Here is a 14,654-nt window from a genome sequence, read left to right on the forward strand (position 1 = left end):
CTGCAGATGGGTTTATACACAAGTATATACTGTATGCTCCTTCAATAGCACAGAACATCAAGATTCAAAGGAAATCAACAACAGCAGTAATTCCTGAGACTTTTTTGAATTTGATGGCCTAATTTAAAAGTAAATTTATTGAAAGATTAAAGTTTTTTTTAATAAATAGGTAGTCCTTGACTTATGATCATTCGTTTAGTGACTGTTCAAAGTTAAAACAGTACTGAAAAAAGTGACTTATGACCGTCCTCACACTTACAACCGCCGCAGCGTCCCCGCAGTCATGTGATCAAAATTTGGGCACTTGGCAACTAGCATGTATTTATGACTGTTGCAGCATCCCAGGGTCATGTGATTGCCATTTGCGACCTTCCCAGACAGCTTCTGACAAGCAAAATCAATGGGGGAAGCCGGATTCGCTTAATGACATGATTCACTTAATGACTGCAGCAAAGAGTCCTAAAATCGGGTGCCTGTGATGCCTCACTTAACAACTGCATCGCTTAGCAACCAAAGTTCTGGTCCCAATTGCGGTCATACATCGAGGACTACCTGTACTCAAGATGCCCTATGCTTTGTAGAACCACAGCCAACTATATTGGTATATTCTGAATATGGCTGCTTTGTCCCAAGTTTAGCACAAAATTAGTTTCATGCATACCCTGCTCTGTATTGTCTTCTATCAATTCTGGTTTTTCCCCCCCCATTTAGGAAAAAAATATGTACGTTCCCTACGTATACACTTTCTTTCACTCACACTAATTGCTGCATATTCTGGTGAAATTCATGAAAGAACAACTAAATAAATTATTTATTTATTTATTCATTTGAATTTATAAGCCACCCAACTCCAACAGACTCTGTTGTATTAATTCAGTTACAAAGTACATCCTTCTAGTGATGACAAAGAAATTTATATTATACTTACTGATCTGTTATAATGATTATTAGGTATATTCATTTAAATAAAGAACTTTACATACTTAAAATTAATAATTTAAAATTCAATTAAAATTGGTAGCTGTGAGATAATCTGCTTTATTATTATTTTCCTCACTCTTTTTTTGCAATAACATTTTTATTAAGCTTTAAAAACAATACAATTAACCTTTCTTTAACAAAATTAGTTACTACAAACTACAGCTACAGCTTATATACTATAACTACTTATCAAATACTATGTACTCAAACAAAGCAAGCTAACCTTTTATATAAAAACTATACTAAGAAAAAGAAAGTATACTAAACTACATGAGGGAAGAAAAGATTAAAAAAAAAGTTTAAAAAGGAAAAATTCCCAGGAGAACCAACAAAATGAAAAGAAGAAACAAGCAAAGTTAGTAACTTAATGAACTAACTCCTGCACTTACTTCTAAATACAAAATAATAAAAAAATTAAGTGATCTGGCTGCTGAAATTATGTAACTTTTAAAATCTCTTCATAATTAAATTTGTAAAGAAGGAATTAAATCTAGACAACATGAATCACATTGGTTGAATTCCTGCCCTAATATGCCCAGCTCTATGTACTCATGCACACATCCTCATGCATTCAGCATGAAGATCTGAAAAACATTCAGTTGCTGAACACACCTAAAAGGCTAAACGTATTTGAGAAGCAAGCTTCAAAATATACAGAAATCTCTACTTTTGCTCATCCACATGCAGGTAAACACAAATAAGGCTTTTGTTATTATTTTATTTATTTTTAATTTCTGGGGAAGACAAGCAAGAGTTGCTGAGAATTTTAGTCTCTATGGATAAGATCTGTAGCCATCTTCACTTAGTCCTTCAGGAGAAGTAAGAGGACATATGAGAGATTTCCAGTCTCTAAATTGCTATTTAGTTTACTATAGCCAGATAAACATACATTTTTGCCTCATGGTATTAATGTTGCTTTTTCAGAGATGACTGAAGTAGAAGATAATGACTGACAGAGAAAAAAATAGTCAATCCTAAAGAGAGAACACTCTTTTTACCATAATGAGTCCCCTAATTTCACAAGTAGTCTTATTATTTCAGTACATACTTAGGCATGTTATTTTCCTTCAGATGAAGCAAAGCATAATTATGTGTATTTTGTCAAACAGAGTAAAAAAAAGTAAAATGGAAGTTCCACCAACCTAATAGAATAGGGGTTTTTCATTTGCGTAAGTAATATTATTTAAGTGTCTGTGGAAAATTGTTTCTGTAAGTCAGTTTCCAAAATAATAATTCAATTATCATTGCTTATCTATTTTAATTCCTGTTATTTTTGTAATTACAGACTTTGGAAAATACTTTTCAGTATACCTTTTACTGTTATTTATTATTGTAGCAACCTAAGAAACCCAACTGTGTGCAATCATGTAACACAGTATTGCTGGCTTTACAGATGCTTCCTCCTGAGCTCAGGAGCATGTGAAATAATTACAAGCTCAGAAAAGTACATGAGAAAAACTGGAACATAGTAAGACAGATAATAGGAAGCTGTATTTATTGTATCTATTCTCTGCTTGGCAAAGCATAAAGGGAGAGAGATAGAAGGAGTATGTTTTACAATAATTTGTACCATAATAATATCTACTTCAGTTATCATGACTGGATATAGAAACAGAAAGATAGCAATAATTTGCATACCTTCAAGCTATTCACATATGATCAATATTATAGAAGCAATTTGCTCTTCAGTTTTACTGCTCTACTCTGCAATTATCTTCTTTAATTTGGGCAAACTCCAAATTCGGGTGAGTAGAAGTCCTAATATTTTTTCCTATTCTGAAAATTCACTGGGGTATACCCTAAGAATCAAAGGAAGATGTGTGTGGAAGGAAAATTGTTCTCCCCCTGTTCTCTGACATAAGCAATTTTACTGGCAGGAGGGTTTAACTGGATGCAATTGTAAACAGTTTGCACCAATATTTTAAAAAATGAAATTTAAGCTAAGTTATTCAAGCCTGATTTTAATTGGCAAGAAATCTGCTTCACTTGTAATGGTTAAAAAAGTTCAATAACTTTAGGCTGGATTGAACCTAATGCAAAGCTCAGTAACATGTGGAGACAGAAGAAAATTTTTGACAAAGCACCATGAAATGATGATTGACTAGCAGAAACAAAGAAGCATTGTCTCAACTCATTAGACATTTCCTCAAGACCTGATGCCACATGTTTTAGGGAAATAGCTGCACAAGTCAGCCACTCTACATAATCACTGTAAAGAAGAATTATACTTATCAGACTTGGACTAACCCTATACAACAAAGCAGGACCTGAATGCACTGTGCTAGAGAGAGAAATATGCTAAAACATTTGTAGGGTAAGATCCCAAGATAGTTGCCCTAGTAGTAACTTCCCTAACTTTCCTTTGAATCACCAACCACATTCTGCTTTGTGGTATCCTTCTTATACACCTACACTGCATATATTTGGGAGTTTCTGTTAATTGCCATCCAATTATGGAAGTAACACAGTGGGAGGGCTACATGTATGAATCTGAAAAGCAGCATAGTTGAGAGAAACTGGTGGTAGAGAGGCTACAGAAAGGTTATCAGATCAAGCCATGTTAAAAACAACAATACAAATTCATTAAGTTTCTGTTTGTCAACCACAAGCTTTTACTCTTCTTGAACAAAAAGATTAGTAGAATTCTTGAAACCTGCTCATCAAAATCCTGCATTTCAAATCAGCTGAACCAGCAGTGATACAGCTCTTCAATAAATATGAGTATTTCACAAATGACTTGCAAAATATCAGAAATAACTTTAATAAAAACTGTCATTCTTTCCAAAATACGTACTCTGATTCAACCTGGAATGGTAAGCTATTGCCAAATTAGTTAAACTACTGCTCCCCCTCCATTCAGTCTTACCTCATCAAATATCTCAAGATAGAAAGAATCCACACCAGGAGGTACAGTGCACTGAATAACTTTGTTCCATCGAGGATTTTTAGCTCCATTATGAGCAGTAGGAGTTTCATAGACAGCATAGCCAAGTCGTATTCTGCAATATGGATCCATGCGTGTCATGCCATAGTTTTTTGCCAATTTTGCCTACAAGAAAAAAACCACACACACCCATAATGGGAATGAATGATTACGGTATTCTTTTGATTATACACATTCCGAGGCTGAAACATCTACATAATGCAGTTGAAATTAGCTTATTAATTATTGTTTCAAACACAGAAGCTTAATTTTATAAATACTGTAATATTGATCAGAACAAATTTTAAAAAATGCTTTTTTCCACACAGCTTAAATAAAATTAAGGCCATCCCTCCATAGCACACTGAATCACGTACAATGTCTTCAAAAGGGAATACATTTACTTACGGTATGTGGTGACTGTCAGTGACAAAATTCAGAGCAATAGGAAACAACCATTACAGAGAGATTACCTGGCTGAACAAAATGACCAGCTGAAAATTTTATTTCAAGTTTATAAAGATTCCAAACAACTTGTCTTTCCAGAAAAGTTCAACAGCAAAACAATAATATTACTTTCTCCCTACTAAAATATTCAGTACTCTCTTCTTTTTTATAAATTTAGGTGAAAATATTATGATAGCCACCAGCAGAGCTAATTTAATATTCACCTGTAAGAAAGACAATCCTGAATTTAAAATAACCCTTCCAAAAACATAGAGTAGAGGCATTTAGTTAACGTAGCCCCAAGCTCTAAAAGGCTTTAAGGGTAAAAATCAGAAACTTGAATTGGGATTAGTAACGAACTAAAGCAGGAACTAGTGAAGATAACAAAGAATGCTGCAATGTATTCATATCTCTCAGTTTCAGTCAGTCTTGCCATTGTAGCATTTTGTACTAACTGAATTTTCCAAACCACCTTCAAGAGAAACATCATTTATAATACACTGCTGTAACCTAAACAAAAAGTTACCAGGATACGGATTAGTGTAACAAGGTTATCTCCATCCAAGTAGAGGTACAACCTAACCCAGGAAAGGTGCTCTGTGCCACAAAGACCTTGATTCTCTAATGTCAAAGATGGATCTAGGAACCTCACCCCTCACCTCATGCTACAAACTTGATCCTTTAAGGGAAATGCTTAAAGATGAATGCTATTTACATAAACAGATGAAGTATTCTCTCTTGTCTAAATTGAGCTTCAGTTTCTTGGCCCCCATGACTACAGCCAGGCATTAATTCAGCACTCCTACTGCATCTCCTCAATCTGATAAGAAGGACAAATAGACCTGAGTGCCATTAGTATAGCGATAACATTTACTCTTAATCTCATAATGTTCTTATCCAGCTGTTCATACAGGTAGTGAACATGAGGGACTAAATGGGACCTTGCAGCACCACACAGCATAAATATCATGGGGTTAAGCAGAAATCCCCCAGCACCATCTTCTGGAGATGCCTATCTAAGTATGGGCAAAACCACTTCAAGTCTGATCTACCAACACCTAACTTGGACAACCTCTGTAGAAGGATGCCATGGTTGACAATATCAAAGCCACTAAAAGACCAAAGGAATCAACAGAGTTGTACCCCACATCTCTTTCACTGAAGATCATCCAATAGGGCAACTAAGGTAGTTCAGTGCCGAAATACAAATTGGAAGAGCTCTGCAAAATCTCCTTCATCCAAGAATGTCTGGATCTGAGCAGCTATCACATGTTTAAGCACCTTGCCAAGGAAAGTGATGCTGGCCACTGGCCTGTATTTAGATCTTCTGGGTCCATTTTTTTCCCACCAGTAGCATCATTACAGCCTGTTAATGAAACTGGGACCACACCTTTGTGTAGGGAGGAATTTGTAATGTCCTGGACCAAGTTGAACATCTCTTCAACTAAATCTAATAAGCCATGTGGAGCAAGGATCAACTCTAATGAGCACCCTTTCCAAATCTAACACAATGCTCCCATTTTAAAGGTAATTCATTTTGGGAAAAGTAATTCCTCCTTCCTTCAGTATAAATACAGTATTCTTTATGCCAGCAATATGTAACTTATTGAGGTTGAAAGACAGATTTGGCTTCTAAGAGAAGTATCAAGGGTGATATTACAAAATGTGATAGGATGAGGACAAAGATGTGGAAAGGGACAAGCCAAAAACAAAACTATCTGTATATTTAAATATAAATTAAAGTACAATTACATTGATTTTTATTCCCTATATATTTAATAAAATCCTCTTCTTTCATATTAAAATTACAAATGAGCAGCTATCGCTGAAGGGGTCTTTTGACCCACCTGCTAGGCTAGATATAAACAGAATGTGTTAACATCCTGCAATATGAACAAGGAAGAAAATATTGAAACTTCTTAGTGATTTTGTGGTTAGAGTTCTTGTCTTCCAAGTGGCACTATTAGAACAGGTGCTGAGAGATTTAGATCCTTAGGAACCTCTCAAGAGCAGTTTACTCATCCTTTCTCCACACAGAACTGGGAGCTCATGTTCTTATGTTTCAATTAACACAGCAGTAGCAGAGCTGTGGCTTTACATAAAATTTCTCCATCACAGGGCCAAAAACCTGGAAATAGGAGGCAAAATGCACAAAAGCTGTAATGTGTGGGGTCCTTCTGCTGCAGATGATTATCACTGAAAAGTTTTGGCTTTATACCAGTACATTTTGGCAACATTATTGTTTATTCATTCAGTCGCTTCCAAATCATGACTTAATGAACCAGCCTTTAATGTAAAACCAAGAATTACTGTATACTCTGCTAGAGGATTAGCTATACATCTGAAGCACTGTTTGTGGTAGGGAGAGCTTATCTGATTATGGATAGAAACATCAGGAAAACTATTGTTGTTTATTCGTTTAGTCGCTTCCGACTCTTCATGACTTCATGGACCAGCCCACGCAGAGCTTCCTGTCGGTCAACACCCCCAGCTCCCCCAGGGACGAGTCCATCACCTCTAGAATATCATCCATCCACCTTGCCCTTGGTCGGCCCCTCTTCCTTTTGCCCTCCACTCTCCCTAGCATCAGCATCTTCTCCAGGGTGTCCTGTCTTCTCATTATGTGGCCAAAGTATTTCAGTTTGGCCTTTAATATCATTCCCTCAAGTGAGCAGTCTGGCTTTATTTCCTGGAGGATGGACTGGTTTGATCTTCTTGCAGTCCAAGGCACTCTCAGAATTTTCCTCCAACACCACAGCTCAAAAGCATCTCTCTTCCCTCACTCAGCTTTCCCTATGGTCCAGCTCTCGCAGCCATATGTTACTATGGGGAACACCATTGCTTTAACTATGCGGACCTTTGTTGTCAGTGTGATGTCTCTGCTCTTAACTATTTTATCGAGATTTGTCATTGTTCTCCTCCCAAGAATTAAACATCTTCTGATTTCCTGGCTGCAGTCAGCATATGCGGTAATCTTTGTGCCTACAAATACAGTCTGTCATTGCCTCTACGTTTTCTCCCTGTATTTGCCAGTTATCAGTCAAGCTGGTTGCCATAATCTTGGTTTTTTTGAGGTTTAGCTGTAACCCAGCTTTTGCACTTTCTTCTTTCACCTTCATCATATTGTAAACAAAATATAAACATAATGCTAAAACATTTTGTCAGAAAATATTAGGTATTTAAAAATATGTTTATATAGTCATATTCATATACACAGAGACACAAACTTAGTAGCAATTTATTTAAAGCTTAGTTTTAAAACATATTCTGCTATTAGTTTCAAGTACAAAGAGACAAAGAAACCAACCAAACCAAGTTGATAGTGTATCCCAAAAGTGTTTGAAGACTTTTCATTTTCATTTACAAAGTGTATAAATTCTGTCACTCTATTGTTCCATGACAACCACAGATCTATTGCTTATTTACACAGGAAGGTTATCACACTAATGTTCTAAATAAATAATATGTTAAGTATAAACTCAATTTTAAAGTTGTAGACATTTTAAGTACCTGATGTTAGATGATTAAAAACCTGCTAATGAAAAGTGCATATTAACATTATAAAGTTCCTGAAAATAATTTATGTTTAGTACTGCAAATAATTTGTTTTGCCCTGTAAGAACAACACACATTGATTATTAGCCAGGAGCTAATGGTACTCCTTTAATGTTATTGGCTGGCATAGAAATGTATAGTATACTTTAAAATGTACTTTTTAGAATACCTGAACTACAGTGATGCTCAGTCTCCCAACAGTACCCACTGTTCCTCCATACTGTAACTGCTGAGCTGCCTGGGCATCCAATTGGATTTGCTGTTGCTGCTGTGTTGGGGTGATACGAAGGAAGTCTTGAGGCAGTTCGCCAATATATACCTATGGTGGAAAACATATAAACCCATTAGATAATATTCTCTGTTCTCTCTTTCATCTACCCTTTTTAAATCTATATTCTGTTCTTTTCTGCTTCTAGCCATTCTTTATATTTTACACATACCATATAGTTCAGGTCCTTAAGATGAACCCTGACAGGCTTTATGATCCCATCTCATTTTATTTCAGAATAGTTTAACTTACAAAAGTAAGGATACTGTATAGCAAAGCACTAGCTGCCAGCTTATTACAGGTAGTCCTCATTTAGCAACCACCTTGGACAGCGATCTTTCACAATTACGACATGATGAAAAAGCAACTTTTTGACCAATGCGTGCATTTACAACCTTTGCAGCATCTCTCTCTCTCAATCACATGTTTTCCATTATAGTCAGCAGATATTGAGTTGTTCCATGCCTAACATGTTTTTTTCTCCCCCCCCCCCACCTCACAGAGCAGACAGATTGCTTAAGCTGGCCATCTCTTCCTGGGCTGCTTTTCTCTGCAGCACAGCTCATCCCTAAAAACTGCCAATTGCAAGTTAACAAGCTCAGTGATCTTAATTAGCTGATTAGAATTCTCAGCTGGCTGGCCCTGCTATCTGAAACTGACAAGACCCTAATCAGTTTCACACTAAAGATTTTCTTTTGCCTCCTAGGCAGCTGGCAGCTGCAAGCATGCTAGGCAAACAGCCTTGCTACTGCATTCCTTTCAATGAGTATTCCCCACTATGTGCCTGCTTACTCTCTTGTAATCCCCTTTCCAATGAATGCAAATGCAAACATTAATTTCCTTCTTGCTAATCATCCCAGTGCCAGGATGAGCATTCCAAAGTGCAGGGGGCAGGGAGTGGGGTTTAGTGCTTTGTTTGCAAGTTGCCTGCCTATCCAGAAAAAAGACAAAAGCATGATATAAGAGTTGTTCCCAAACAGACAGAGATTCAAGATCTCATTATGTAAACAATGAATTGAAAATTCCAATTATCCCTGAAGACAGCCATATGTTCACAGGTTTGTCAGTAGGAAGTCAGAAAAAGAATCAGAAAGTCTCTACCTTAAATGGACCTGGAGATATGTTGGTTCGAACTTGAAAACAATTCACCTCAAATTCTTGTAATCCTGTATCATTCATCAGAATAAACTTTGTTAAAAAGAACTTGATGAGAACTGTGCTATTCCTAGTGTGCTCATCAGTACAAAGAAAGCGTGTGACCCCAACATTTGATATGACTATCTTTGCAAATGTTAATTCACAATTTCTGAACAAACTGGAATCTATTTGCGAGCCCTGCTCAGTTTCATTTGTCAAAAAGAATAAATGCATTGTAGATAATTTGGATATTTAGATCTACGCAAAGGGTATTTAATCAAAACCTTTAAAAACAACTATTATCAACACTTGTACTAGATCTGAAAACTTTTGAAAATGAAGGAAAAAATAACAGACTTCCTTTATGGGTGCTTTCATTTATCTAGCCAAATGATTACTAATTCCTTAGTACTCCATTAAGAAAAAATATATAAGAATACATGTTAATTTGCTGTACTGTTATTCATACAGAATGACCAAATTCCATCATTTATTACATTTAACCCTCTGATTTTTCGAAAAGAAATTCTGACTGTAGTATGATTTGACTGATATTAGCTACACAGTTATAAGAAAAAGATTCTTACATAATAAAAGGTAAAAATTGTTCCACAATTAAAGTAGCATTAAAATGACAGTTTACATGAAAATAATAATTTAACATTTCATGAAGCTTGTATAAATGAAGTTTATTAAATAATGGAAGTAGTAATTCAGAATGTTCACCCTTATCTGCCTTGTAAATACATGACTTCTTTTTTAAAAAAATAATTTCAGAAAATACAAAGGTTTCTGATGGTGGAATACAGCTACTCATCTTGTCCAACATATAATCTTCCATATAAAGGAGTTAACAATATTTAACTGGCAGAAGCAGTGGCTCCTAAGACCCTCAGGACCTTAGCAAGATTAAGTATAACTACTTAGGGTTAAAAAATACGGTTGGCTTATAGGCTGCTGGACTAGTTCCGTAGTCCTGTTATTCTTACCTGATTATCATTTAAACACAGAAATAAGTGCTTCCAAATTGCCTTAGATCATTATTTGCCTGCAGAAAAGTCTTCCTTAAAGTTTTAAGATTTGCCCATGTTACTTATTGCTCAGCTTCAGAGATTTCAGAAGCAACTTTTTTTTTTGGTACCTTCAACCTTCAAGTCAGTTTTGACTCCTGGCGACTGTCCAGACAAGACCCTGCAGTTTTCTTGGCAAGATTTCAGAAGTGGCTTCCCATTGCCTTCTTGCTAGGGCTGAGAGAAGTGACTGGCCCAAAGTCACCCAGTTGGTTTTGTGCCTAAGGTGGGACTAGAACTCATGGTCTCCCAGTTTCTAGCCAATGTGTATTTATACTTGAAAGCCTGATCAGAAAAAAGCTCAATGAATTTATGTGCAAGGCAGAATTCACTGTAACAGATCATACTGTAGGTTTTAACATCACAGCTACTGATAATGTATCTATCAAACCACAACTTTTAAAACCCTTTTCCCAGTACTTATCAACAAAGTAGCCAACAACTATGAAATGTATTTTTACATACCCTAAAGATACAATGTGCAGAACTATAGTTTTGGGAACCCTACACTGTATGGGGCCAGCTTATCTGAGGGTCCACCTCTCCACAACCACATCTTCCCATCCCATCAGGTCCAGCAGAAAGGGCATGCTGTGGGTGCCATCCACAAAAGAATGCCATATGATGGGATTCAGAAGAACAGCTTTTATGACACAGCACCTGCCCTTTGGAACATTATTCCCCCTGAGGTCAGATTGGGCCCAACCTTTTTGGCCTTCTGGAAGGGCCTGAAGACATGACTTTGCCATCTGGCCTGGGGATCTGCTTGCAGTGGTTATGGAGCCTACAAAGTGAATATACTGTTAGTGAACTGACTGCACTCTCCTGCTGATTATATTTATTTGGTTTTAATAGTTTTTATTGTTTTTAATGTGTTTTTAACTTGGTAAGCTGCCCAGAGTCACATATGTGAGATGGGTGGCTAGATAAATTGAACATAAAACTATTATGCAAACCTGTACTGAGTGAATCCAGGTTAAAATATGTATAATTTTATATCAGAGAATACCCCTTTTTCACATAGGCCCAAAAAAAAGGAAGAGAGATTATTAGAAACCTCTGATTCATACATTCCTCCATATACTTCTTCAGAAAATGGAATACATCAAGAAATCCTGTAATTGTATTGTACAAGGTCAGGAAATACCCCAATTCAAATAAATGGGATTTCCTAGTCATTAAGTGTTGGTAGCATCACACATTTCTGTTTAAGTCTACAAAAGAAGGAACACATAGTTTTATCAGGCAGAGGGCCTCAATGAGTACCCCCTTTTATTTTCTCCGTGATCTCTGTAGCCAAAAGGTAGAATGGATCCAAGTCTCAACATACACCATATGTACACCTCAATATACACACATCAGTTATTTCCCCCAGCACCCCACAATCATGAACAACACTAAATACAGAGATAGGCAATGGTGAAGGAAACCTAAAACAAAACAGAACTGAAGGGGGAGAAAAAAACAGCACAGAGTTCAAGGGAAGGGAAGAGAAGAGAAGGGAAGGAAGACGTTGGCAGAGAAGTAGCCTGGCAATAAGGAGTGGCACAGGGCAACAGCAGAGAATTGGAGGAGCAAAGCCATGAGCATACTGCATCCCTTCCTGCAGTGTATTAACTGCCACTACAAAATTTGGAGACAGCTCTCAGAAAAATCCATAGGCTACAAGTTGCATTTATCTGTGCTAAAATATTTTGGGAAAAACATCTGATGTATCCATTGCTACATTAAGTTTAATAGTTCTTTATGCTTCCTACTATACACATCATTTTCATGTGCTAATAATCATGCCCAGCACTGCCATCATTATCATTACCCACATCCCTCACACTCTGCCACTGAAGCTTTGATGGTGAAGAGAATAGTTGGAAAAACAAGTATCCCAATACTAGATTATAGTAAGTATTTACCCATGATTACTAAAAGAAAAAAAACCTTCCACTGTCATTTAAAGTTAGTATCTAGACTTCAGGTTTTATATCTGAGAGTATAAATGTTGACATTTTCACAGCTATTACTATAAATGTAAAAATAGTTTTAACTATTCTTCCATGAAAGACCTTTCCTCTTCTCTTTAATTAGAATTAGGAATGTTTGTATGTTCACTGCACTGCATTATCTGTAATAACTATAATTTTATAGTATATCATATGTCATCCTAGATTATCAATGAAGCCACAAACCTCAAAAACAATTCATTTAAAAAACAGATAAAATGCATCTTTAAATAATCTATATACCTAAAGATCTGGTTGGTATGTTATTTAGACTGATTATATGGAATTCCAAAACTTTATTATTTATTCACTTGTAGTTTTAAAAGGAATTTATGCATAGTAGTTAATAAAGCATACAAGATGAAAATCGGAGACTTTTATTAAGTGATCGGTACCCCCTTTCTCTGCACAGCCTTCTCCACAAAATCTGCTCTGATGGGTTGAGGATCTTTCCTGAGCTGACTTGTGGGAAGATGACTTAAAGAGACAGGAAGAAAAAAGGGATGTTACACTGCGCAGGTACATTATTAAACAAACTTATAGTCTACTAGTGTGACCACTTCATTTTCACAATAAATAACCCTCATTATGGGTAGGATGTTGTCCCATCCAAGTACAGTAACTCATGCACTTTTTGCAGTTTAAGTAAAATCCACATGTAAAATAATAGCAGATATCATTTTTTCTTATGGGCTTAACTTTTAAAACAGCTTGGTGGACGCTGGGGAGGATGCTGCTTAGATTCCTTTCTTTTCTTCCTCACTGCTAGCTACTGCTACTGAGGGAGGAAAAAAATAAACCTTCAACAAAACACCACCCTCATTAGGGGAAGGAAGTTGTTCTTGGCCAGGAATTTGACCAAACAGCCTTCCTAGATGTATACTAGAGGGAGACAAGGTTAATCTTCAGGTCCACTGTGAGTGTGCTCTAACCTAATGTGAATCTCTATAAGCTTGCGTTGTAAGAAATGCCCATCACAGAAAAAGAATATAGACACACACACAGTCTTAAATAACTCTTAAAGTATGATTAAGTATAAGCATTATGCAGTGTAGCAAGACATTCATTTATCACTATGGTTCTGGGATCTGGGAAAATGTCTATTTCATTAATATGTACAGAAAAACAAACTAAATTGTAGACATAATAGTGCAAATGCCATTAGTGGGATGAAGTTATTTTCACTAATACTAACACATACATATAAATATACAGTAAATATAAATATAAAATATATTGATGAAGATGAAGAAAACAAATAAATATGGAAAAGTTCCCATTGTTATGCCCTGTTGGCACATTTCAAATAACATGGCCACATTACAGGAACTTTTATGAAGTGGTTGCCATGGAAGGAATCCCTTTCATGCAAGGGCTGCCATGATGGGTATGTCTAGTCACAAAACATTCCTATACCAAAAGACAAACAACTGAGAATGTTTTCTTCCAGGATGCTCCCTATCATCCCCTTCTAGCTTATCTTTTTCCACCTGTGCAGGTACTGTAGGCACATATTTTCAAAGAAAACACCAGGCTGAATCTTCCCACAATCTTCATTTCCTAAGAATATATGGGCTGAGATTAAAGAAACATTATTGGAGCCAAAGATAAAGGTGGAGACAAGTGCTCTGTAACATGCTGGTTTCTATTTATTTTTAAATTGTAAAAGAATGGTTTGTTTTGCAACAAGGGCTAGAAAACCTGGCAGGTACAACTCTATCTAAGAAATGGCAGCCATCACTGTAACTGTGGGAGCTAACTCCAAAATATTATATTGTATAACAATTGTTGACTTGCAATTTGTAAACTTCAGTTTGTGCCCTCTGGGTGGAACAAGAAGGAAATACGCATGGAGCAAATACTACCAGAGTGCCAGTGTCTTTTCTGTGTAACTGGAAGGCACACATTTAGAATACAAAGCCTTGAAAGGGTAGTCATAGGATACCTGAAAGGGAACTTTCTCTCCTAAGTTTAGTAAGGATGTCTACCCTCTGAATATAACCTATGTATCAACCTATGTATCAGGCTGGCTAGGGAATAAGCAGTCTAATAATTCAACTAGGTTTATGGAAATTTTATCTCTTAAATAACAAGAATTGACTGACTTTCAGTATAATGTTCAGTTGGCAGACAGGTGAGAATTATCAGACAGCTAAAGATACATTTCAGTATCAGCTACTATTCTGAGCCCAAAGATGTTCCAACTATTACCTTTTTCATTTTAATATTCAGATCCATTCTTTTTAAATACAGTATGCCGCAAGAGATGACAGCAC

The 14,654-nt window shown here is 36.3% G+C and overlaps 1 protein-coding gene across 3 annotated transcripts in view; it reads right to left on the minus strand.

Annotated features, from left to right (window-relative positions):
- The window catches only part of TOLLIP (toll interacting protein), a 41,518-nt gene that overhangs the window by 19,309 nt on the left and 7,555 nt on the right, over window positions 1-14,654 (minus strand). For all 3 annotated transcript variants that reach the window (XM_063289319.1, XM_063289320.1, XM_063289321.1), the window contains exons 2-3: window positions 8,076-8,225; window positions 3,848-4,030 (exon numbers count right to left, since the gene is read on the minus strand). In XM_063289319.1, the coding sequence (XP_063145389.1) occupies window positions 3,848-4,030; window positions 8,076-8,225 (333 nt within the window). The remainder of the gene's footprint in view (window positions 1-3,847; window positions 4,031-8,075; window positions 8,226-14,654) is intronic.

Source organism: Candoia aspera, chromosome 1 (assembly GCF_035149785.1).
Source record: "Candoia aspera isolate rCanAsp1 chromosome 1, rCanAsp1.hap2, whole genome shotgun sequence".
Classification (NCBI taxonomy): domain Eukaryota; kingdom Metazoa; phylum Chordata; class Lepidosauria; order Squamata; family Boidae; genus Candoia; species Candoia aspera.